Below are 25,627 nucleotides of genomic sequence, written 5' to 3'. Positions count from 1 at the left end.
CTACCAGACAATTACACATTCAAACAGGCCGTTGTGGAATTTAAACTCAATGAATTGGAGCGAAACCATTACCTGATTACAGAATGGACCCTAGCCCAAAGTTACAATGGTACCGTTGAATGTGTATTTGTAGACACTTTATTTTTTTAAAGACATGGATGAGGGAATAAATACACATGCCACTGTTCATCCAGCCATCATTTCAGTAGAAGAAGAAGAAAAAAAAAAGTCTTAAAAAAACATTAATTAAAAGTTTAGAAACAAAAACGTTGGCATCTCCCTTCCCATTTATTCCCCCCCGCAAACCATCCGAAGTGACGCAAAGAGCAGAAATCATCCCACTGGGTACAAACGTCAATTCAACGTCTATTCCACATTGGTTCAACATCACTTAATTTATTTGAAATTAAGTGGAAACGTTGATTTACCCAGTGAAACTCCTCTGCTAGAGGTTCAAGCAGCTTGAAACATGGACAATATCTGCTTATTTTTCAGGCAGTGCAACAAGTCGAGCAATCCTCAAATTCATACTGGCATCCATACAAACACAAGGGTAGTGTTCAGTAGGGCACATCGTAACAAAACGTTATGCAACAGAATACGATCATGTGCCATTTCACTCCATTGCAACAATGTTTTCCCACTATTGCCCATGACAGCCCCTTGGTGATTGAAGTTTACTGAACTATCTGTATTGAGTACAATTTATAGACTGCACATAAGTATTGCATATCAAAAGATAACTGTCATTCAATGTAACATGTTTTTTCCCCCTCATCCTAAGTCAGTTATGAATTTTCAGAAAGAACAACGCTAATTAGAACATGGAGAGAGGGTTCTGAAAAACAAAATATGGATTTTACACATGAACACAGTGGATGGTTGTCAATGTCAATCATATTTTGATGATAATTTCCCTCATGGTGTATGGAATACACACCACGATTGTTTTGCATTTTCTCAGCGACAATACAAGGCATTAAGCGAGGAATTCAATATTCAAAAGACAACTGAAACACCATTCCATTTGCCAAGAGGTGTGTGTATACATTAGCTAGTTCAATCCCAATGAGATCTTTCTCAAACAGACAGAAAACACATTAAAAGTGAATGAAAGCAAGATTTTCCCGAAGAAAACACAGATCTGAGGATAACCGTGCTTGAGAGGAGAAGTCACAACCTTTTTTGATTACAGAATATGACAAAAGCTGCATTTTGCAGGGGAGGAAACATTGAGTCCTGTTATTAATGGTCCTTCCAAAACAAAACATTTTGTATCAGGTATTTGTTCTGTTCTATGCAGGGAAATTATAGTGGTCAAAATAAGGTTGTTTGCATGCAGGAAAGTATGCCTAAACCTTAAGGGTAGAATAGAAACTTGAGGTCTTGGGTTCAGTTCATTCACTGGTTATTCCAGACTTCGTAAGTGCTCCTTGCTCACCATGTCAGTGAGAGGAGAGATGTATAAAGATCAACAAGGGGCATAAAGATCAACAGAAATTGAGAAAGGAGGGGGATTAAGGTGTCTGAGCTGATCCAATGTCTTTCTGGTTTTCAACATATGGGTGGAAAAACAACCCCCCCCCCTAAAAAAAAGAAAAAAAAAATGGAGGAAACTGGAACAATTAAACATTGTCAATAAATACAATTAAATCTTCTCAGTTCCAGCTGTTATAACTCATCCCCTACATGCTTTTCTGACTTGTCTTTCTCTGTTGATTCTGAAAATGAAGAGGATTCAATATTATACTCTAGTATATAACAGTACAACATATTACTTTGAAAAGGTTTTATACTATCATAGTTGCGCCACCTTGAATGGAATGCCAAATTCTATTCCTTTCCATTAGATTCCCACTTGTGTAGCGACAAATTGTAAGACACCTGGGTGCCAATTTGCACATGCAAAAGGATAGTTGCTTCGGCAGACGTACCTGTACTTGCAGTTTCATCTTTAGGCTGCGATTGGCTGGACGAATCTGTGTTCTGTCCAGTGGGCTCTTTGGTGGGCGGTTCCTCTTCTGGCTGCACCACCGTAGTGGCTTCTGTCAAATGAAAACAAATCCCACCAATGAAAAGATGGGTCTGATCGGTGATTACATTTTTGTCGAAAAGGGATCTTTGACAAGTTATTGCACACGTGATTACATGATTTCCTGTTTCAAAGCATTTTGCTAAGGTGTGGCCTGTTGAACATGACCCTCCCTATATATAAAGCCATAACAGAAATGGGTTGGGTTTTCCCCACTCTCTCTGACCTTTGTCTTTAGTCTCCTCCTTGGGAGGTATGACTTTCTCCTCTGTTTTGCTGCTGTTGGCCTTGCTGCTGCTCTCTGAGGCGGTGCTGTTGGCCTTGGCCTTGGCCCTGGGCTTGGCAAACTTGGCCTTGTTCAGCAGGTAGTGGACCTCGCGGTCCAGCAGAGACAGCTTGGACTCTATGTCTTTGGACAGCAGCACGGGCCGCTCTGTGGGAGAACGCTTCTCCTGCTCGGCCACTGTGTCGTTCTTCCACGTCTGTAGAAGAGGGGGAGGTGTTGGGGGGTAAACATGAACAAATAACAATAATAAAAAGGTTTCTTTGTTCCACATTGATGACAAACGAGGGACAATAACCATGTGAACCACATCTCATATTTGAGTAATTTTGAATTCTTGAGGTAATGGTCCATCAAAACAAAATCTTGGCAAAGGTATCAATGAGTAAAACAAATAGAAGTTTATGAATCACACATACAATGGTCTCGTTGATGACTCTGTCTAACGTCTTCAGCTCCACTTCGGTGAAGATTTGGTCGTCCTCTGGTGTTAGTTTGACGCTCCTTGAGGAAAAAAACATGTCAAATGGATGCATTGTAAATGTCACCTCTGAAGCTAAGCAGAGTTGGTTCTGGTCGCTCCCTGGATGGGAAACTCGATGCTGCTGGAAGTGGCGTAAGATGGCCAGTGGGGGGGTTCTAAGGAGATCCCAATGCCCCAGGGCCGTGAAAGGGACGGGTGCCATCTTTAGGATGGGATGTTAAAACGGTGTCCCGATTCTTTGGGGTCACTAAAGATCCAATGGCACCTTATCGTAAGAGTAGGGGTGTTAACCCTAGTGTACTGGGTAAATTCCCAATCTGGCCCTCATACCATCATGGCCACATAATCTACAACTTCCAATTGGCTCATTCATCCCCTCCCCTTGTAACTCTTCCCGCCCAGGTCATTTCTGTAAAAGAGAATGTGTTCCCAGTCAACTTAACTGGTAAAATCCGTTTAGCATTTTCCCTACTAATGGTTAAGGTTAGGATTGGGGAAGCTGATCCTAGAGCTGTCGGGACCCACCTGAGGAAGAAGCTGGAGTGGTTGAGCATGCTCTCCAGGGCGGCCAGGTGGTCGGGCCACTTCCTGCGCTCCTCCACACGGAAGAACATGGCCTTGCACAGTTTCCTGAGCTCCTGCAGCTTTTCCCACAGCTCCTTGGTGACTGCAGAGTAGCCATCCTCATCCATCCAGGCCGACGCCTCACTCAGCTTGGTCATGATGGTCTCCTTCTCCTCCTCTGACACCACCGCCTGGTACTCTTCCTGGTACATCTTGTCCTTAGGAGGAAGGAGAGGAAAAGGGGGGAATTAGACAGCTGCAAGAAGTGGGTTATATACACACACCTATGGGGGGGGGCATACTGGTGTTGTGCTGTTCTAACCTGGGTCTCAAAAATGAATGCCTCAAGGCTGTTCAGGGTCTTCTCCCTCTCCTGCTTCTCCAGGTCTCTATCAGTCAGGTCTTGGAGCCTGTCAGGTCAAGAGGAAATCAAAAACATTATTGCAGTCAATTTGGAGGTTGGAGGTTGCTGGGGCTCGAACCTGGATCTATCAGTCTGTCAAACAACTTAACCATTACACCAAGAGATCCAAAACCTCTGGCGAAGTTGCTAGGTTTTGAACCAAGTCAGGATGCTACATGAATATCATTATAGATTTAAAAAATCTACGTTTAACTTCCCCACCCTGCACATTTGAAGCCTCCAAAAATGTCAGAAGGAAAGATAGCACAACATACTTCTTGTTTGAGGAGGCGATAGCTTCCAAGCTAGGGTTAAGAATGTCGTTCACTTGGAGCTCCACTGAGACATCTTCAGAGAACTTAGTTCTCTTCTGAGGCTTGGCTTTCTTCGCCGCCGCTGCGTCCTTCCCCGCCGCCTTCTCCTCCTCCTTCTCCTCTGCCTCCTTCGCCGCCTCCTTCTCCTCCTCTTTCTCCTCCGCCGCCTCCTTCTCCTCCGCCGCCTCCTTCGCCGCCGCCTCCTCCTCCTCCACTCCATTTTTTCCTCCCTCCTTTTCAGAGAAAGATGATTAATTTACATAATGGTAATGACACTTAGTTATTTAATGTCCAATTCAAACAGAACGAGGTAAAACTCATTCATGTGAGGTGTATGCTTTACTGACAACATCCTGTAACCAAATGCTTCATACAAAACGTTAAGTTTCAAAATGTTCATTAAACACGAAAGCACTGAATACACCCCAGGGCTGAGCGTCCCGGTGTTCATGTGGTCTCCAACTGAGCCGAGTGCTTACCTGAGGGTCAGCCTTGCTGTCCAATGCCTCTCCCTTAGTCTTCTCTTGGGTTGGGACCACCTCCTCCTGTTTCTCCCCAGGCTCCTGCTTCTCTTCCTGGGGAGCAGCCTCCTTCTTGCTCTGCTCCTTCCCAGACTCTGAAGGAACCTCCTCGTCATCCTGGGCACAGAAACAATAGGGGAGAGGCAGGGAGTGTTAGACAGCAATGAACTAGTGTGAAGGAGAGGGACTCTGGAGCATGTTACATTAGGATGGGGACTGAGGAAAGGATTACCTGAACTGGTTCCGTCACATTTGCATTGGGCTCTGAGGATCCCCCTCCAAACAGGCTGGAAATGGTATTTCCTAGTTCTGACAAATCAAAAGAGCCAGAATTCAGACATGGAAGAGACTATGACTGACTAATGGGGGGAAATCAGATGTCAATTGATTACATAAAACCCACTTGTCAGAGTTGATTCCTCATCCTTCTCCTCTACAATGGTCTCAAAGACAGACTCCACCTAAAAAATTAAAAAATAACTATTAAAGCAATAGATCACCAAAATAAAATTATTTACATGTATTTTGCAACCATCTTTAAAAAAGTTAAGTCTGATAAATTCTGTATCTGAGATTTTATTGTACTTCCAGAGAGGAGCTCCATAAGCATCAGAGGGGTGCACTGACCATATAGATCACATCATTCACATTCTATAAGTAATTCTATAGTACTGACCCGGTCCAGGAGGAGCATGCCACTCTCATCCATGTTGAAGTGGGCCTTAATGCCCTTGGACTCAGCATCCATGTGCTTCTGAAAGCTGCTGCTCACCCCAGACAGCTGCACTGTGGTCAGGTTGAGAGAGCCAAACACACTGGCGGAGGAAAGGAAGAGAAAAATAAGTAGTGAGGTGGACATTTAAAATCAGATGCAACATAAGGTTGTGTTATGGCTGTTTATTTGATTTGTTACAATTCAAAACTGTATTTGTCCTCTTAGCCCTAATAGAATTGGCTAATAGCCAACGGCAAACTAATGCTGTTACAGTATAGTATATCCTTAATTTCCCAGAATTTTCCTTGGGAGAGGTGCTGCAGTGTTGTGACTGACATCACCCTGATCCAATCATGCGCAACCAGAGAAAATCAACGACACCTGCGCTCTGTGCTTTCTGTCTGACCCTCCATCACAGAAGGCACTGAGGGAGGCTTAAACAATAGATTTTTGGACCGATTCATGCTACATTTGGATTGGTTTGTGCTCTGTGGACCAATGCACTCGTATCTTAACATTTAAACCCGATTCTGATAAGCGTCAGTGAATCGTTACATCTCTACTGTTTTGCCGTGTTGTTTCACACAGAGTGGGCTAAGTCTATGTGCCAGTTTCCTGGACACAGATTAAACCAACTCCTGGGGGGAAAAAAACATGCTCAATGGAGAACCTATTTAATTAATCTGTGTCCAGGAAAACAGCCCCAAGTTCCTACCAATTAAACCCATCTTTATTGGAGAGGTGCTCACCTGAGGTCATTTTGGCCCAAGAAGCTGAGGTCTCCATAGTTGATGTCAAAGGCAAAGTCATCAGTGTAGCGGTTGAAGGTGATGACCTTGCGCTGGGGGTAGGGGGCCATCCTCTGGAACAGGATACGTTTGTTGTGTTTCAGGCTCCTGGAGCCATCCTCATCCTCCGTCTCCCTGGTGAACTCCACCTGGAGAATGAGAGCGATGAATGAAAAGATGAGCACCGTATGATAGAGTTGTGGTGCTAAGCTTTTCCATTCATTTTGGGTGGAGGTGTATAGCTGAACTTACATAACTGATGGCGTGGGATGTGGACCCATCTTAACCATTTTTTAAATATATTTTTTTAACCCCTAATACACCCCCATTTCGCAATATCCAAGTGGTAGTTACTGTCTTGTCCCATCGTTGCAACTCCAGTATGCACTCGGATAGGCGAAGGTCGAGAACCGTGCGTCTTCCGAAACACGACCCCGCCAAGCCGCACTGCTTCTTGACACAATGCATGCTTAACCTGAAAGCCAGCAACACCAATGGGTTGGAGGAAACGGCGTACAGCTGGCGACCAAAGTCTGAATGCGCCCGGCCGCCACAAGGAGTCGCCGCTAGAGCGCGATGGGACAAGGACATCCCAACTGGCCAAACCCTCCCCTATCCCAGACGGGGCCAAATTGTGTGTTGCTTCATGGTTCTCCCGGTCACATACAACACAGCCTGGTATCAAACCAGGATCTGTAGTGACACAGCTAGCACAGTGATGCAGTGCCTTAGACCGCTGTGCCACTCGGGAGGCTTGACAATAGACAACTTTTGGGGTTTCGTCTCCTCTAAAAGGAATGGATGGATGGTAATGGAATTATTTTTAAAAAGGGACGGGGTTCAATGTTAAAGAATGAGCTGTGTTACCTGGATGGGGAAAACAGCTGCCTCCTTGACCAGGAAGGGTTTAACTTTAAAGGCCTTGCTGAGGGCAGCGGCCTGGTACACAGCACCCATAGCTGCAGCCTCGTCTGCATTGATGTTCTTTCCCAGCTCCTCTCTACACACACACACACACACACACACACACACACAGGTCAATGTCATGCAGATATCTTGTTTATTCAAAGTGATAGTTCACTCCAAAAACAAGGTTGGCCAGAGACATTGTCATACCTCAAAAGCAGTCAAATTCTGTGGATGTAAGGCATATCAAGCGTACGTGAACTAATCTTCAGTCTAATAAATCCATGTAATATACCGTTATTTCCGAACTATAAGCCGCTACTTTATTCCCACACTTTGAACCTCGCGGTTTATACAATGACGCGGCTAATTTATGGATTTTTCCCACTTTCACAAGATTCATGCCGGCAAAAAAAAAACAAAACTGAGCACCGTCACATAATGTGACGTAAATCGAGCGCGCTCAAACTTCCCATCATTCTGATTACGGTAGTAATTGTGTCACCCTCATCATGGCAAAGACATGGAGAAATGCATATGATGCAGCTTTCAAGTTGAAGGCGATAAATCTGGCTGTTGGAAAAGGAAATAGAGCTGCTGCACGGGAGCTTGGCCTTAATGAGTCAATGAGAAGACGTTGGAAAATAGTGTATTTCAGAAGAAAATAGAATACTCTGAGTTGTCCTTGAGCAATGCCAAATGGCTGTGTGCTACATTAGTTCATTTAGCAGACACGATTTGCTTATAATGCCGTGGCATTATTTTATAGTATGAAGAATACAATTGAACAAAGCTGAATAAAATTTGATTTGAGGGAGTGCTCATGTGGCTATTCTGTGTTGAGCGGTTATCAAAGAAATAGGTACTCCTACATGCTTAATTTAGAGTAACTTTAGTTGTTTTACAAACATTGGGCTGTATGTTTAGATTTTTTAAGACATTGTGAGGCTGCATGATGAGGTTCTAATGATGATTACGGCCGATCGGAAGCCCTCTCACTCACATGGCTCTGTCACGTGATCAGGTTTTTCCCCTCACAGGCTACAAATTAAAAGACACCTCTCGGGCACGCAACTGCGCGTGTCCTTATCCAATTCCGAGGTGCATATTGAAGATATTGGAAGAAATTGTCCACATTTATTTTGTCAGCTAACAAGAATAGGCCTAACGAACAGCAAAAGCACTAGCCTATGTCTATCTACAGTCGTGGCCAAAAGTTGAGTGACAAATATTAACTTTGAAAGTTTGCCGTTTCAGTGTCTTTAGATATTTTTGTCAGATGTTGTTACTATGGAATACTGAAGTATAATTACAAGCATCTCATAAGGGTCAAGGGCTTTTGACAATTACATGAAGTTGATGCAAAGAAGTCAATATTTGCAGTGTGGACCCTTCTTTTTCAGGACCTCTGCAATCCGCCATGGCATGCTGTCAATTAACTTCTGGGCCACATCCTGACTGATGCCAGCCCATTCTTGCATAATCAATGCTTGGAGTTTGTCAGAATTTGTGGGTTTTTGTTTTTACACCCACCTCTTGAGGATTGACCACAAGTTCTCAATGGGGTTAAGGTCTGGGGAGTTTCCTGGCCATGGACCCAAAATATTGATGTTTTGTTCCCCGAGGCACTTAGTTATCACTTTTGCCTTATGGCAAGGTGCACCATCATGCTGAAAAGGCATTGTTCATCATCAAACTGTTCCTGTATGGTTGGGAGAAGTTGCTCTCCGAGGATGTGTTGGTACCATGCTTTATTCATGGCTCTGTTCTTAGGCAAAATTGTGAGTGAGCCCACTCCCTTGGCTGAGAAGCAACCCCACACATGAATGGTCTCAGGATGCTTTACTGTTGGCATGACACAGGACTGATGGTAGAGCTCACCTCGTCTTCTCTGGACAAGCTTTTTTCCGGACAGGGGATTCATCGGAGGAAATGACTTTACCCCAGTCCTCAGCAGTCCAATCCCTGTACCGTTTGCAGAATATCAGTCTGTCCCTGATGTTTTTCCTGGAGAGAAGTAGCTTCTTTGCTGCCATTCTTGACAATAGGCCATCCTCAAAGTCTTTGCCTCACTGTGCGTGCCAATGCACTCACACCTGCCTGCTGCCATTCCTGAGCAAGCTCTGTACTGGTGGTGCCCCGATCCCGCAGCTGAATCAACTTTAGGAGACGGTCCTGGCACTTGCTGGACTTTTTTGGGCACCCTGAAGCCTTCTTCACAACAATTGAAACGCTCTCCTTGAAGTGCTTGATGATCTGATAAAATGTTTGGTTTAGGTGCAATCTTACTGGCAGCAATATCCTTGCCTGTGAAGCCCTTTTTGTGCAAAGCAATGATGACGGCACGTGTTTCCTTGCAGGTAACCATGGTTGGCAGAGGAAGAACAATGATTCCAAGCTCCACCCTCCTTTTGAGTTCAAATAACAGACTGGAAGCGTCAATCAGCATAACAGAGTGATCTCCAGCCTTGTCCTCGTCAACTCATACCTGTGTTAACGAGAGAATCACTGACATGTCAGCTGGTCCTTTTGTGGCAGGGCTGAAATGCAGTAGAAATGTTTTTTGGGGATTCAGTTCATTTGCATGGCAGAGGGACTTTGCAATTAATTGCAATTCATCTGATCACTCTTCATAACATTCTGGAGTATATGCAAATTGCCATCATACAAACTGAGGCAGCAGACTGTGAAAATTGATATGTGTCATTCAAAACCCTCAATCTCACGCAAATCATCATGACCCTAACTCTGTAAACAAGGGCACCTCATAGACATCCTGACCAACTGGCCCTCCAAATATACCTCCGCTGTCTTCAACCAGGATCTCAGCGATCACTGCCTCATCGCCTGTATCCGCCACGGAGCCGCAGTCAAACGACCACCCCTCATCACTGTCAAACGCTCCCTAAAACACTTCTGTGAGCAGGCCTTTCTAATCGACCTGGCCCGTGTATCCTGGAAGGACATTGACCTCATCCCGTCAGTTGAGGATGCCTGGTCATTCTTTAAAAGTAACTTCCTCACCATTTTGGATAAGCATGCTCCGTTCAAAAATGCAGAACCAAGAACAGATACAGCCCTTGGTTCACTTCCAGACCTGACTGCCCTCGACCAGCACAAAAACATCCTGTTGCAATAGCATCGAATAGCCCCGTGATATGCAACTGTTCAGGGAAGTCAGGAACCAATACACGCAGTCAGTCAGGAAAGCTAAGGCCAGCTTCTTCAGGCAAAAGTTTGCATCCTGTAGCTCCAACTCCAAAAGTTCTGGGACACTGTGAAGTCCATGGAGAACAAGAGCACCTCCTCCCAGCTGCCCACTGCACTGAGGCAGGAAACACGGTCTAAATCCATGATTATCGAAAACTTCAATAAGCACTTCTCAACGGCTGGCCATGCCTTCCGCCTGGCTACTCCAACCTCGCCAACAGCTCCGCCCCGTAGTTCCTCACCCAAGCCTTCTCCTTTACCCAAATCCAGATAGCAGAAAAGAGCTGCAAAACCTGGACCCGTACCCGCTATTTCTGAAACTATCTGCCGCCATTGTCGCAACCCCTATTACCAGCCTGTTCAACCTCTTTTCATATCGGAGATCCCCATTGAAAGCTGCCGCAGTCATCCCCCTTGGACCCAAACTGCTATAGACCATATCCATCCTGCCCTGCCTATCTAAGGTCTTCAAAGCCAAGTCAACAAACAGGTCACTGACCATTCGAATCCCACCGTGCGCTGTGCATCTGGTTTCCGAGGCACGGGTGCACCTCAGCCACACTCAAGGTACTAAATGATATCATAACCGCCATCGATAAAAGACAGTACTGTGCAGCCGTCTTCATCGACCTCACCAAGGCTTTCGACTCTGTCAATCACCAAATTCTTATCGGCAGACTCAACAGCCTCGGTTTTTCGGAAACCACTTTTTCAGTGTGTCAAATCAGAATGCTTTTATTCTAAAATTGGTCTTTCTCTGTATATATCAATGATGTTGCTCTTGCTGCGGGCGATTCATTTTACGCAGGTGAAATTCTATATACTTTCGGCCCGTCATTGGATGTGCTATCCAAACGAGCTTCAATGCCATACAGCACTCCTTCCGTGGCCTCCAACTGCTCTTAAACGCGAGTAAAACCAAATGCATGCTTTTCAACCGATGGCTTACCCGCATGCCCGACTAGCATCACCACCCTGGATGGTTCCAACCTTGAATATGTGGACATCTATAAGTACCTAGGTGTCTGGCTCTGCAAACTCTCCTTCCAGACTCACATCAAACATCTCCAATCAAAAATCAAATCCAGAGTCGGCTTTCATTCCGCAACAAAGCATCCTTCACTCACGCTGCCAAGCTTACCCTAGTAAAACTGACATCCTAATCCTACTTCGGCGATGTCATCTATGGCTTCCAACACTCTACTCAGCAAACTGGATGCAGTCTATCACAGTGCCATCCGTTTTGTCACTCACCTTATACCACCCACCACTGCGACTTGTATGCTCTAGCGGCTGGCCCTTACAATTCGCCAGACCCACTGGCTCCAGGTCATTTACAAGTCCATGCTAGGTAAAGCTCCGCCTTATCTCAGTTCACTGGTCACGATGGCAACACCCATCCGTAGCACGCGCTCCAGCAGGTGTATCTCACTGATCATCCCTAAAGCCAACACCTCATTTGGCCGCCTGCGTTCCAGTATTGCTGCCTGTGACTGAACGAATTGAAAATCGCTGAAGTTGGAGACTTTTATCTCCCTCACCAACTTCAAACATCAGCTATCCGAGCAGCTAACCGAAGCTGTACATAGTCTATAGGTAAATAGCTCTTTTTCATACCTCATTCCCATACTGTTTTTTATACTGTTTTTATTTATTTACTTTTCTGCTCTTTTTGCACACCAATATCTCTACCTGTACATGCCCATCTGATCATTTATCACTCCAGTGTTAATCTGCAAAATTACATATGGATGCCTTTTGCACACATTGTTATAGACTGCCCATTTTTTTCTACTGTGTTATTGACTTGCTAAATTGTTTACTCCATGTGTAACTCTGTGTTGTCTGTTCACACTGCTTGCTTTATCTTGGCCAGGTCGCAGTTGCAAATGAGAACTTGTTCTCAACTAGCCTACCTGGTTAAATAAAGGTGAAATAAAATAAAATAAATAAATAAAATGGGCTAGGCTCCATGAGGTGTATTGCCTTTGTAATTGTCTCCTCTATCCCTAACTCCATGCAAATGCCCATTTGTCTCTCCTGATCTATATTGATGCTTCCTTGACCCAGAGTAAATTACATATGGATGGTCAGTTATGGTTTTTGACACGCTCACTATAGTTGTCCTCCTTTCAGGCTTACAAGCTGCGAGTGACCCACCTGTACCCGCTCAAGCAGCACAGAATTTTGGTCTCGGTTGGGCAGGACGAGCAAGGAGTTAATCCCCTTGTAAGAACATTTGTAGGATGTATTTAATACAGACTTTCTTGGTTATTTGTGAACTGTTATTAAAACCAGTATTAAAAAGTCAGGTCACATTAAGGGAGGAACAGTTTATTTCCCGCACCACTTCATTTCCTGCCTAGCAACAGAGATGTAGTGTTGAGAGGAGATTCCACCCCAAATTGGGGTACATACAGTTGAAGTTTACATACACCTTAGCCAAATACAACTAAACTCAGTTTTCCACAATTCCTGAAATTTAATCCTAGTAAAAAGTCAGTTAGGATCACCACTTTATTTTAAGAATGTGAAATGTCAGAATAATAGTAGAGAGAAGCTTTTATTTCTTCCATCACATTCCCAGTCGGTCAGAAGTTTACATACACTCGAGCAGTATTTGGTAGCATTGCCTTTAAATTGTTTAACTTGGGCCAAACATTTTGGGTAGCCTTCCACAAGCTTCCCACAAAAAGCTGGGTGAATGTTGGCCCATTCCTCCTGACAGAGCTGGTGTAACTGAGTCAGGATTGTAAGGCCTCCTTACTCATACATGCCTTTTCAGTTCTGCCCACAAATGTTCTATGGGATTGAGGTCAGGGCTTTGTGATGGCCACTCCAATACCTTGACTTTGTTATCCTTAAGACATTTTGCCACAACTTTGGAAGTATGCTTGGGGTTATTGTCCAATTGGAAGACCCATTTGCGACCAAGCATTAACTTCCTGAGTGATGTCTTCTGTTGCTTCAATACATCCACATAATTTCCCCTTTCACATGATGCCATCTATTTTGTGAAGTCCACCAGTCGCTCCTGCAGCAAAGCACCCCCACAACGATGCCATGATTCACCGTGCTTCACGGTTGGAATGGTGTTCTTCGGCTTGCAAGCCTCCCCCTTTTTCCTTCAAACATAACGATGGTCATTATGGCCAAACAGTTCTATTTTTGTTTCATCAGACCAGAGGACATTTCTCCAAAAAAGTACAATCTTTGTCCCCATGTGCAGTTGCAAAACGTATTCTGGCTTTATGGCGTTTTGGAGCAGTGGTTTCTCGTTTTAGTGTGGATATAGATACTTTTGTACCGGTTTCCTCCAGCATCTTCACAAGGTCCTTTTGCTGTTGTTCTGGGATTGATTTGCACTTTTTGCACCAAAGTACGTTCATCTCGAGGAGACAGAACGAGTCTCCTTCCTGAGCGGGATGACGGCTGAGTGGTCCCATGGTGTTTATACTTGTGTACTATTGTTTGTATTTATGAACATGGTACCTTCAGGCATTTGGAAGTAGCTCCCAAGGATGAACCAGAATTGTGGAGGTCTACAATTTATTTTCTGAGGTCTTGGCTGATTTTTAAAAATATTTTCCCATGATGTCCTAAACGACTTGCCAAAATTATAGTTTGTTTACAAGAAATTTGTGGAGTGGTTGAAAAACTAGTTTTAAATACTAACCTAAGTGTATGTAAACTTCCGACTTCAACTGTATACCATCACTATTGTAACCCATCAGACTTAATTTACTAAATAATATATCACATTTGTTTTGATTTAGAATGGACCATTATGCACCTGCATCGAAATAGGGGCAGCGGGGGGAAAAACACGTCATATATGCACATACAGTTGAAGTAGGAAGTTTACATACACTTAGGTTAGTCATTAAAACTAGTTTTTCAATCACTCCACAAATTTCTTGTTAACAAACTATAGTTTTGGAAAGTCGGTTAGGACATCTACTTGGTGCATGAGTACCAGGTAGTTAGCAAGTTCGGTAGGCTACTAATAACCAGCAGCAGCATCAGAGCTTGGAGAAGCCTAATTACCATGACTAAACAGTCATGTGGAATGTAACTGCCCGTGTGGTGGTAATACGGTCACCGCAACAGCACGAGACATACTTACTTCCCAACGGATTTGAGCAGCACCTCCTGCACCTTAGGCACTCGGGTGGAGCCGCCCACCAGGATCACCTGCTCAATCTCATCCTGTTAGAAGACAATGTTGGAAGATATACAAACAGTATTTGCAAATAACAAACATTAACATAACACGTGTTTGTTCAATCTATAAATCCCTGAAGGCTTGTCATGCTGAAACATGTCAGAGTTTAACATATTGTTCCATTGAACATTCCACCACATTAAATAGGAATTTCATATCAAACCGATATCAAAGTGCAACTTTTTAGTCACACAGACATCAACTAACCTACTTCATTTTTTGATTCTAACGGCTCCAGACTAACATTTCTCCCTGGCGGCACTTTTTTAGTTCGTGGCACCAGCCCATAATTGAGGAACAAAACAAACAAAAAAATTCAGCAGTTTCACACAATAAAATACACTTGAGTCATCTTATAAAGTCAATATACAATTCATTCACAATGCCTTAAGTGTACTAGACTACTGAGATATACAAATAAGTTGTTATAGCTAACATGTCCAAGCAGGAAAGCATGATTCTAAATACTTTGATATGCAACCTAATCCAGCCCCCCACACCTCTGAATCAGAGGGGTTGGGTTAAATGCAGAAGATACATTTCAGTTGTACAACTGACTAGGTATCCCCCTTTCCTGTGATTGTCATGAATTTTAGGTAGACTTGACTATTTTACTCTCAAAATAGGGTGCCAGAATTTCTCAGTTCAATAGAGATGAATTGTCCTTCCTTTTTATGTGCATCAATATTATAATTAGGCCTCATTCAACAAAACTAAAAACACAGCTAGATCTCTAACTAAATATAACACCTACTGCTAGTAGCCACGTATTCATATAACAGTAAATGTAATGTCCTAAAAAGGACTAGTGCACTCGCGGTAGCTGATGCGCAATTTCGCAGGCTCCATATTTCAAAGCCATATGAGATATCGTGATTGTAAAACCGTGTGCTTTGAGCTCAATAGTGATTGTTAAGGAATAAATTATTCTACAGAAAGCAGAGACCCTCCTCTCTTTAATATTGACAACAAGTTGCTTCCAAAGTTGTGTTTCACGGAGGGGCACACGAGGGGGAAGAGAAAGTTTGAGATGCTTGCACCTCACAGCAGCCGGCCTCAGTGAAACAGGCAGGCACAGCGGCAGCACAGCCACTTCTATTACAGAAATCATGAGGATAAAGCCCTTTACTGTTGAACAAATTCATGGTTTTATCTGCCCCCAAAAATAAGATGTTTTGATTGAGGTGACCATGTGCAGATCACACCAGTGTAACCAATAATTATTTAACTGGCACAGCCAAGTCAAAGGGTTACAGTCTGGAGCCCTGGACCCTGGTATGCAATTGTGATTAGATAATGCATTCTCTTAAAATCCTAAGGAGCGTAGCCATTCCACAGACCCAGGGGATTGGGAAACGACAATGATCTTTTTGATACTGCCAATTTTCCTGTGTTTTTTTGTGGGTCAAATTATGCTTTTGTCTACGTCATTGTTTATGCATAAAAGACAGTTTCCCCCAAGAGGTAGATACAGTGATTGATCAATAAGATCAAATGTTCATTAGGGCACACGATGGGAATTTTAAAAAAAAATAATAATTTTGCAACAGGAGTCCCTTCCTGTTTCAGTCCATTTTTTCCCATTTAGTTAATAATGAATAAACAAACTATGGTGACTCACCAGGGACATCTCTGCAGAGCTAAGGGCCTCTTGTACGGGTCCAGGCACTCTCTCAAACAGGTCAGCACACAGGGCCTCAAACTCCACACGGGTCACCTTGGCCTTGAAGTCCATTTCATCTAGAAGCCCCTCCACCTGAACATCATACAGCAAGAGTGAGAACATTTAGTTTAGATTACAGTATAGCGCTATGGTGACAATGAAACTGACAGAGCAGCATGTCCCTTCACCTGTGCCATGAATTCGGCATTGGCGCTCAGCACAGTCTTGAGTCTCTGGGCCTCCTTGAGGAGCTTAGCCATGGCGCGGTGGTTCTCCCTCACGTCCTTCTTGGTCTTCTTCTGCTCGTTGAACAGCTTGGCTAGGTGGTCCCGCAGCCGCAAATCCATCTCAAAGCCCCCCAGAGAGCGGTCAAACCTGGCCAGAGATGGAGAACATCTGCTCGGTTAGGAACATTTGGGAAATGTGCTTGTCATAGCTCCACCATAATTTAAAACAACAACTATTACTTCATATTGATCAGAGTAGAGGTTAAGGTGTGTGCTTTCCCCAACATCCTGTGTGTGTGTGTGTGTGTGTGTGTGTATATACAGGGCCTTTCGTCTCACCCTACTCCTCGGATCTGGAGCTGTGGCTGGGTGCCAGAATCTTTGGTCTTGACCGTCTGGTATGTGACGATGGTTGCCGTCGTGCTGCCTGAACCCATGTCATAGAACATCATGTTCTGTAGAGGGAGACAACAGGCATGACTATAAGACTAGGGTTACACAAAGCAACTTTAATGCAATTACAGGTTACAGGTTGAAAGAGACATCTTAAGCAACTTTGCTTACACATGAAGCAACTTATGAAGCTCAAAAAGTTACCAGTTGGTTCTGAATATAACAACCTAGTTCAATATAATTTTAAAAAATCAAAATGTAAAAGCAGCCTAGATGGTGCACCTGAGCTGTGCTGTTGATGTCTTTCCTCCTGAAGACACCATAGTTGAGCGCCACCGCCGTGTTGTCGTTGATGAGCTGAAGAACCTTAACACCTGCCATCTGTGCGGCCTGCAGGACCGCCCTACGCTCTGCCTGATTGAAAAAGGCTGGGACGGTGATCACTGCATCTTTGATGGGCTGCTCTGTAAGCGAGAGTAAAATACATTGTCAGGCGGGGTTTCAAAATAATTATACAACACATAAAATGTTGAATGAGAAAACCTTTTCCCCATACTACTAGTGAACATACAAACCTGCAAAGTCCTGAGCCAGTCCACGTGAATAGTTCAAAACCATGCCCAGGAGCTCCTCTGGAGAGTACTGCATTACTCTGTAGGAAAACAGAGAGCAGGCATTAGAACTAAGCAATCTATTCCACAACTACAGCATAAGACATACTGGATCAATAACATTGTCACAGGCTGTGTAATGTGTTATTTAGGCAGTATGCAAAGGAACGTCATACACTAATAACTGATAAGTGTTCGGGTAAGCATTTTGCCCCTCATCACCAATGGCTCATAGACTTGAGTATTATTTGTACTCTTCAAAAGTACTTGAACAATGAATCACTTGGCTCAATCTGCTGCTAAAACGAAAAAGAAAAAGAGAACCAATGATAGGAAATCAGATAAGACTTACTCCGAGTTTCTAAAGACAACTGTGCCCCGACTCGCATCTTCCACCAGTTGGTGCTCGGAGAAACGTTTCTGGTAGAACGCCACCTGTGGGTTGTTGTGCTTCTTGCCTAAGAGGCTCTGAAGATACCTATAGACAAATTTGGGGTTCTTCACAGACTGCGGATGAAAGAGAATTCCAAATCAAAGTCAGTGTAGATATGAATTAATTAACTATTGATCCCCAGAGGGAAATACAGAGTACTAACTGTATGATATACATTTTAAAATGTGTGACCTGGTAGGTTCCTATGACAAAGGGCCAGTGGTGAAATGTACTTAATAAAACATACTTTCAAGTATTACTTAAGTTGTTTTTTTGGGTTATATGTACTTTATTAGATTTTTACTACTATATTTTGCCAACTTTTACTTTACTAGATTCTTTAAAAAATAAATGTACTTTTTATTCCAAACCCTTAACCCATAAGTACTTGTTACATTTTGAATGCTTAGCAGGACAAGAAAATGGTCCGATTCACACACTTATCAAGAGAAGATCTCTCGTCATCCCTACTGCCTCTGATCAGGTGGCCGCACTACACACACACACGCTACCTTTGTAAATTATGTCTGAGTGTTGGAGTAGCCCTGGCTATCCGGAAATAAAAACAAACAAAAAATACCCCAAAAATGGTGCAGTCTGGTTTGTTTAATATAAGGAATTTGAAATGATTTCTACTTTTACTTTGTACTTAAGTATATTTTTGCAATTACATTAACTTTGATACTTAAGTATATTTAAAACCAAATACTTTTACTCAAGAAGTATTTTACTGGGTGACTTTCTTTTATTGGAGTCATTTTCTATTAAGGCATCTTTACTTTTACTCAAGTATGACAATTGGGTACTTTTTCCACCACGGCAAAGTGCCTTACCACTCCTAATGCACCGTCTCCAAAAAGTCGCTCATTTTCTTTCAAACACACGGCTATTGGAGTTTTCCTCCTGGACTCCCTGTGCCACACAAAGGAAAAGAGAGTCCATTGAAACATGAAGCTTTGAGAATGCATTTTATCATTAACTGACACTTCATTCCCTCTCCCAACTGTTCAGTTACCCAATTTCGTTTTCCACACTTTTCATAGGCATGCATGTGTTATGGCACAGACCCACTTAGTTATTTCCAAGTTAGCTATTGTTCCTTACAATGTATGTTATCTTATTAAACATCAGCAACAATGATGTTAATAGTTGTGAATACATAAAAAAAAAAACATGAAATGGAGTAGGGATTTCCATCTAAAAGCACAAAGTCAATAATCCATGGTGATATGGTTAGAAATAAAGGCAATACTCACTTGTTTAAAGCAATCTCCATTGGCACGCCAGGTTTTACTATCGCTACTTTCATCCACTCACTGCCTAGGTCAACTGACATGACTGCTACAGAGGCTGTATGGACAAAATAATGGGTATGGTTATTGTATTACCTGTACTTTTGTAATAACAAAGTGATTACACATTTTAGGTGTGACAATACTAAAGAGGATTAGCTTCAATAGTTTCTCACTGGCTACAGTGGTGTGGTGGCAATGTGCGCAAATAATGTCAAAACATTCAACAAGTCCTTCGCGTCAGTTGAAATTAAATCATTATTCACCCGTGCATCAGTAAATTAACTTGTGTAATTAGGTACAAATATGAACTGCGCATCATATTGTGAAGTGACACAGTAGAGTAGATTAACTAAAATCTCTGCATGTGTCCATTTTATTCTCACACTCAAAATGGAGGCATTCAGATGTGTTGAAATTTGCATTTTGGTGTTAGGCAAATATGCCAGTGCTTGATGCAGGCAGGTGTCTTGGATGGAATAAGCATGTGCAGCGTTAGTACCCATTTGTGAAGGCAGCAGAGCCAGGACAAGGCAGAAGAGAGCCCATAACATCTTCCTCCTCATGGTGACCTGTACACACAAAGCAGAACAAAGACATTGATTTTCAAACACTAATAGCAGCCTCCCTGGTGACATGGTAACTGTGCTGAATAAATAATTGGTTCACTATTGTGAGACCTCATAAGGAGCAAACTTCTTGGCGACTCAGGAATCTATCAAAGTTACATTCTCTTCTATATGTACAAAGCCCTTTGCTACAAATGTCCTTGGTTTTAAAAGTCAACTTTGGAAATCAAATATCGTTTTTTACTACAACCTTCCAGTCTGTGCAGTCACACATGCTCAAGAAGTTAGATTTTTTTATTGAATGCATATAAGCAAATAGGAAACAAGTGTGCTGTTTCAGGAAGGAAATAGTGAGGACAGCTGCATGATCTAGAAGCAGCAAAGCAAATGCAGTGCTTTGTGAAAGTATTCAGAGCCCTTTACTTTTTCCACATTGTTACATTACAGCCTTATTCTAAAATATATTAAATACATTTTCCCCCTTATTCTACACAACACCCTATAATTAAAAAACAATAATACCTTATTTACATAACTATTCAAACCCTTTGCTATGAGACTTGAAATTGAGCTCAGGTGCATCCTTTTTCCATTGATCATCCTTGAAATGTTTAACAACTTGATGATTGGAGTCCACCTGTGGTAAATTCAAATGATTGGACATTATTTGGAAAGGCACACACCTGTCTAAATAAGGTCTCACAGTTGACAGTGCATGTCACAGCAAAAACAAAGCCATGATGAGGTCGAAGGAATTGTCCGTAGAGCTCTGAGACAGGATTGTGTCGAGGCACAGATCTGGAAGGGTACCAAAAACTTTAACATCGAAAGTCCACAAACAGTGGTCTCCATCATTCTTAAATGGAATAAGTTTGGAATCACCAAGACTCTTCCGAGAGCTGGCTGCTCAGCCAAACTGAGCAATCGGGGGAGAAGGGCCTTGTTCAGGGATGTGACCAAGAACTCAATGGTCACTGACAGCCCTCTAGAGTTCCTCTGCGGTGATGGGAGAACCTTTCAGAAGGACAACAATCTCTGCAGCACAACACCAATCAGGGCTTTCTGGTAGAGTGGCCAGACAGAAGCCACTCAGTAAAAGGCACATTAGGCAAACTCCGAATGGGCTGTCAAAGGCACCTAAAGGACTCTCCGAACATGAGAAATAAGATTCTCTGGTTCGGATAAAACCAAGATTGAACTCTTTGGCCTGAATGCCAAGCGTCACGTCTGGAGGAAAACTGGCACCATCCCTACAGTGAAGCGTGGTGGTAGCAGCATCATGTTGTGTCGATGGACTGGGGGAATAATCAGGATCAAGGGAAAGATGAACAAAGCAAAGTACAGAGATCATTGATAACCTGCTCCAGAGAGCTCAGGACCTCAGAGAGGGGCAAAGATACAACTTCCAACGACCCTAAGCGCACAGCCAAGACAAGGCAGGAGTGACTTCGGGACAAGACTCAAAGTCCTTGAGTGGCCTAGCCAGAGCCCATACTTGAACCCGATAGAACATCTCTGGAGAGACCTGAAAATAGCTGTGCAGCGACGCTCCCCAACAAGACTCGAGGCTGTAATCGCTGCCAAAAGTGCTTTGACAAAGTACAGAGTAAAGGGTGTGAATACTTATGTAAAATGTGATATCAGTTTAATACATTTGCCAACATTTCTAAATCCGTTTTTGCCATGTCATTATGGGGTATTCTGTGTAGATTGAGAGGGGAAACAATATTCAATTTTAGAATAAGGCTGTAAAGTAAAATGTGGGGGAAAAAAAGGGATCTGAATGCACAATCGATTGCATCTCAAGATCCCTCCGGTCCGAGTGTCCATTCCTTCACCTGCACTGTTGAACAGGAGGAGGTAAAAGCAAATGCCTGGTGGGCATACACCATATTGCTTTCCCCTATAATAGCCTCTTTCAACACCAGTGCAGATGTAGGAATATTACAATTATCTGCCATTACTCTTCAGCACCTCATATGGTTCTTTAGACATCACAGTTCCAAACTCTAGGTGCCAGCTTGTCCAGGTGCAGTCAAGGTACAGTAGCATGCCCTTTGATCTTAACGCGCAATCTAATTGGCCTGATCCCACCGACGAACTTATTTGACACGTGGCATGAATTGTACAGTACCTTTAAAGTATTCTACTTAGCAAATCAGAGTAGATTAGTTCTGTGACTGTCAATTGAAGTGCTGATGGAGTCAGGAAGCATGGTGACATATTGAAGTAATACTTTTTCTAGCTGCGGACTAGGGCACTTCACGGAATGAAGGATATAGCCTAGCAAAGGTCTCAAGTGGCAAATAGCCATTAGCTTGTTGATTGCCTATATAGCATGCAGTTATTCAAATACATGAGCGTAGAAACTTCTAGTCCCATCAGAGTACTGACGTACTACTATGGACGCCCAGAACAGGTGATGCCTTGAGCATTAAAAAAACAAAGCAGTCTTTGGTTCTGGAAACGGGTTCAACGAGCTAACTTAGGTTAGGTAAAAAAAAAAGCCATATAGTTAACTAGAATACTATACACCTTAAATAAAAATCTCAACCAGCCTAGTAAGTTTATTTGAAATGAGGCTGTTAGGAAATAACCGCTAGTTACTGCTTCAATTAACATATGAACAACAGTATTTGCAGTTAGATAAAGAATGGAAAAACAATGACTTAGCTAGCAAGGCACATTTATGAGAGGAGTGACAGAGCAGACCCTTACCTTCTCGAGCCGGCAGCAGTTGAGTTTTTTTTAAAGCAGGCTGATTTACACAAAAATATCTAAATGAGAGCACGACTTGCAACAAGCTAAAACTTCCAATCTCGTATTATTTGCGTTGTATGTTTCTTACTGTTGGCTATATGTATTGACTGAAAATCTCTTCGTAGCCACACTAATAACGGTTTATTGATTTCCCTTGCTATATCACCGGCTTGTTCTCACCATAGGGCCCAGAACGCGGCGTGATCTCATTGGATCCACTCGAGTCGTTGTTCCGCTCGGAGAGCGCTGACACATAGAGCCTGCCTTCTACGTTCCAAGTACTGCAGAGTGATAGGTCCACGTGCAGTGATGGCTGGCGAGAATAAATCTTTGTCGATGTGTGATTGGTCCACGTTCAATTGATGGGGGGGGGAATTATATAACGACATTTTCTTAAAGTGACCTACTTTATCGGCGACTACTAGTAGTTGTAGTCAAAACACTGTTGTAGTCCATTTAATTGATTCCTGATTGATTGATTGATTTATTGATCTGACTATCCATGACCTATTGGTACATATGTTTAATTTTAATGAGTTCTTATCTTTATTTTATGCAAGTAAAAAAAACGATTTAATGGGTGGTATGTCAAAACTAACGTGACGAACACCGAACAACTTTATTTTCTGACCTTCACACTTACAGCCTGCCGCCTACATTGATATTCATATTATATCGTGTGTTGATTGAATTTTCATTTTATTTGTATAATTTACATTTATCGCTCTCATTCCTCTCTCTCACGTGACTTGTGGGTATCACATGATTTAGTCACTGTGAGGATACAGTGCGAAGAGAATGGCTGCATTCTTACAGTGGAGACGATTTGTCTTTTTTGATAAAGAGACAGTGAAGGACGTTGGAGATAATGGGAAAAACGTAGTTCTCCCCATCGACATATCGGCTTGTGACTCGGGCCGGAGCCACATCATTCTTGGAGATATTCTTTCAGTGTTTTCCCATGATGTGAACAGCCTAGCTAGCTATTGCTCGCTAACTTGATGCACAGACACCCCTCCCTGCAAGCAGTCTGTCTAAGCAAGTGAGCTAATAATGCTTCCAAGCTAGTTCCAAGTAAGGAAATTATGAATAATGATTTAGCGAGTTAATTAGCAACATTTGAGTTGGCTAGTATGCTAGCTGACGTTAGCAAACAGCCAGGACATGAGCCTTTTTAGTTAACTCGGTAAGAAGTTAGCCTAGGTGCCAGTCTGAGAAATTAGCTTGAAGGGAGTGAATAAAAAAATATGAGACTGGCTTTCAAAGGCACAATCATCTGAATCAATGGCCCTGTTCAAATAGCCCCTTGAAAAGTACTGATGCACCAAGTCTGGAACCAACAGGACCCTGAATCTTCTACTCCCAAGCCATAAGACTGCTAAATAGTTTATTAAATAGTTTACCATAGCTACCTGGACTGTCTGCTTTGACCCTTTTTGCACAAATGATTTTGACTCATCACATATACTAGGGCTGTTAAACTATATTCATAAGGGGCCAGATTTGAAAAAGGTTATTTGGGGGGCATTATTTAAATATTATATATACTGTATATATACATATATATATATATATAACTTTTCTTTGGTGTGTGCTTTGTTATAATAAAAAATATATATATTTTTTACCCCTTTATCCCCAATTTTGTGGGATCCAATTGGTAGTTACAGTCTTGTCCCATTGCTGCAACTCCCGTACAGACTCGGGAGAGGCGAAGGTCGAGAGCTGTGCGTCCTCCGAAACACAACCCAGCCAAGCCGCACTGCTTCTTGACCCAATGCCCACTTAACCCGGAAGCCAGCCACACCAATGTGTCGGAGGAAACACCGTACACCTGGCGACCATGTCAGCGTGCATTGCGCCCGGCCCACCACAGGAGTCGCTAGTGCACGATGGGACAAGGGCTGCTGTTCAAACTCATAAAAGACACCCTCACTTACCCTTATGCCCTTTTGGGAATCCCCATCGCCATCTTGGAGGGTGGTCCAAATGATTAGCCAAGCAAGGGAAGTTTGCAACATAAGCCCCTCAGCCCTCGTTTTTAGTTGAGTTTGTGAGTGTACAATTATGTTCACTCCGGCTCCTGAAACTCCCCAAAATTACATTTGCGATGATTGTACACCCGCTAAGAAAAGTCTGCAAAAACTTAAAAACAACATCAATGGAGAAGTCAACATACAAGTGCAAATAAATTAGAAATTGTGCTCCTAATGCACATGACTGCACGAACACGTCTCGTAAAAAGTAAATATGTTTTTGTTTGCTTATCTTTTGGAAATTGTAGATTTGAAAACATTTTCCTTCATCAGAAGTTCCAGCTAAGCAGGCTAACATAACATTAGTTAGTTAGCTAATTCATTTGCTAGTTAATCATACAGTAAGCTTATATTAATAATTATATATTTAATATAAGTAGACATGCACTCATAATTGACTAGCGCATATAATGCACCCATATGCTACTGGTGGCTGAAAACAAAATCATCACAGGATGAACGAGTGATGAATTTCCGGCCACGGGTGGTCCTCCCTTGCCCTGAAAGTGTATACTCGTCAGACTTCATGATACGTCATCAGAAGTGTCCACTTAATTTGAGGGCTGAGGGGATGTCTTTTAAGTATTTGGACTGCAAACCAAGAACATCCCTGCCGGCCAAACCCTCCCCTAACCCAGACGATGCTGGGCCAATTGTGAACCGCCCCATGGGTCTCCCGGTCACGGCTGGTCTCAAACCAGGATCTCTAGTGGCACAGACCACTGTGCCACTCGGCAGGCCGGCCAAACATTTTCTACATGGGATTACTCTTCCTAGGGCCGGTGTATAAAACAATGTAGAAACCATTATAATTTTATAAAACATTTATTAAAATTAAATGTTAAAATTCATTGTATGTGCTTAAGATTAGTCTAATTCAGTGCATCAAATTGTTTAAATAATGTAACACATTTGTACTTTTAACAGAGTTGACCTGCATCACATTAAGACATTTTCTACTTTCCTGTCTGTTTTACATACATAGCTTGACAATTTAGTTTTTATTCACACATAGGAGACCTTTTATGCATGGCATATCTCAGTTGACCAGCATCACATTCAGCTCCATTTTCTATTTCTTTATCATTTCATTATTTTCTCTGTCTTGTTCTTTTTTTTTACACATAGAAACCTTTTATGCAAGGCGTATCTCAGTTGACTATCTTTTGTGGAGAAGTCTCTCTCTTACGGGTGGGTC

General features: G+C 42.7%; 1 protein-coding gene across 2 annotated transcripts; it reads right to left on the bottom strand.

Annotated features, from left to right (window-relative positions):
• Positions 1-115: 115 nt before the first annotated feature.
• On the bottom strand, positions 116-22,733 carry LOC118389950 (hypoxia up-regulated protein 1-like). Of its 2 annotated transcripts, none has more exons than XM_035779982.2 (24): positions 22,574-22,733; positions 19,567-19,636; positions 19,029-19,122; positions 18,606-18,684; positions 17,692-17,846; positions 17,304-17,380; positions 17,011-17,192; positions 16,675-16,790; positions 16,297-16,483; positions 16,067-16,201; positions 14,347-14,429; positions 6,972-7,104; positions 6,066-6,253; positions 5,278-5,416; positions 5,005-5,062; positions 4,834-4,910; positions 4,560-4,718; positions 4,042-4,313; positions 3,686-3,773; positions 3,325-3,581; positions 2,735-2,819; positions 2,259-2,514; positions 1,935-2,045; positions 116-1,721 (listed from the first exon to the last, which is right to left on the bottom strand). In XM_035779982.2, exons 1-24 carry the CDS (start codon positions 22,646-22,648, stop codon positions 1,672-1,674), a joined length of 3,126 nt encoding a protein of 1,041 aa, XP_035635875.1. In that variant the 5' UTR covers positions 22,649-22,733; the 3' UTR covers positions 116-1,671. The 2 variants fall into 2 exon arrangements, with proteins under 2 accessions (XP_035635875.1, XP_035635876.1); XM_035779983.2 differs by having other exon boundaries at positions 22,352-22,727.
• Positions 22,734-25,627: the final 2,894 nt, after the last annotated feature.

The sequence above is a fragment of the Oncorhynchus keta genome, chromosome 11, assembly GCF_023373465.1.
Source record: "Oncorhynchus keta strain PuntledgeMale-10-30-2019 chromosome 11, Oket_V2, whole genome shotgun sequence".
In the NCBI taxonomy this organism is placed as follows: Eukaryota; Metazoa; Chordata; class Actinopteri; order Salmoniformes; family Salmonidae; genus Oncorhynchus; species Oncorhynchus keta.
This window is presented reverse-complemented; position numbering and strand designations above follow the sequence as displayed.

Bases quoted from the DNA above. Each gene is read 5' to 3' on its own strand.
- LOC118389950 (XM_035779982.2), bottom strand. From the start codon at position 22,648: ATGTGTCAGCGCTCTCCGAGCGGAACAACGACTCGAGTGGATCCAATG. The intron at 16,484-16,674 runs GTGAGACGAAAG...ATCTCTGGCCAG, and splicing joins CTCCAGATCCGAGGAGTAGG to GTTTGACCGCTCTCTGGGGG. The intron at 3,774-4,041 runs GTATGTTGTGCT...TTGACCTGACAG, and splicing joins ATCGCCTCCTCAAACAAGAA to GCTCCAAGACCTGACTGATA.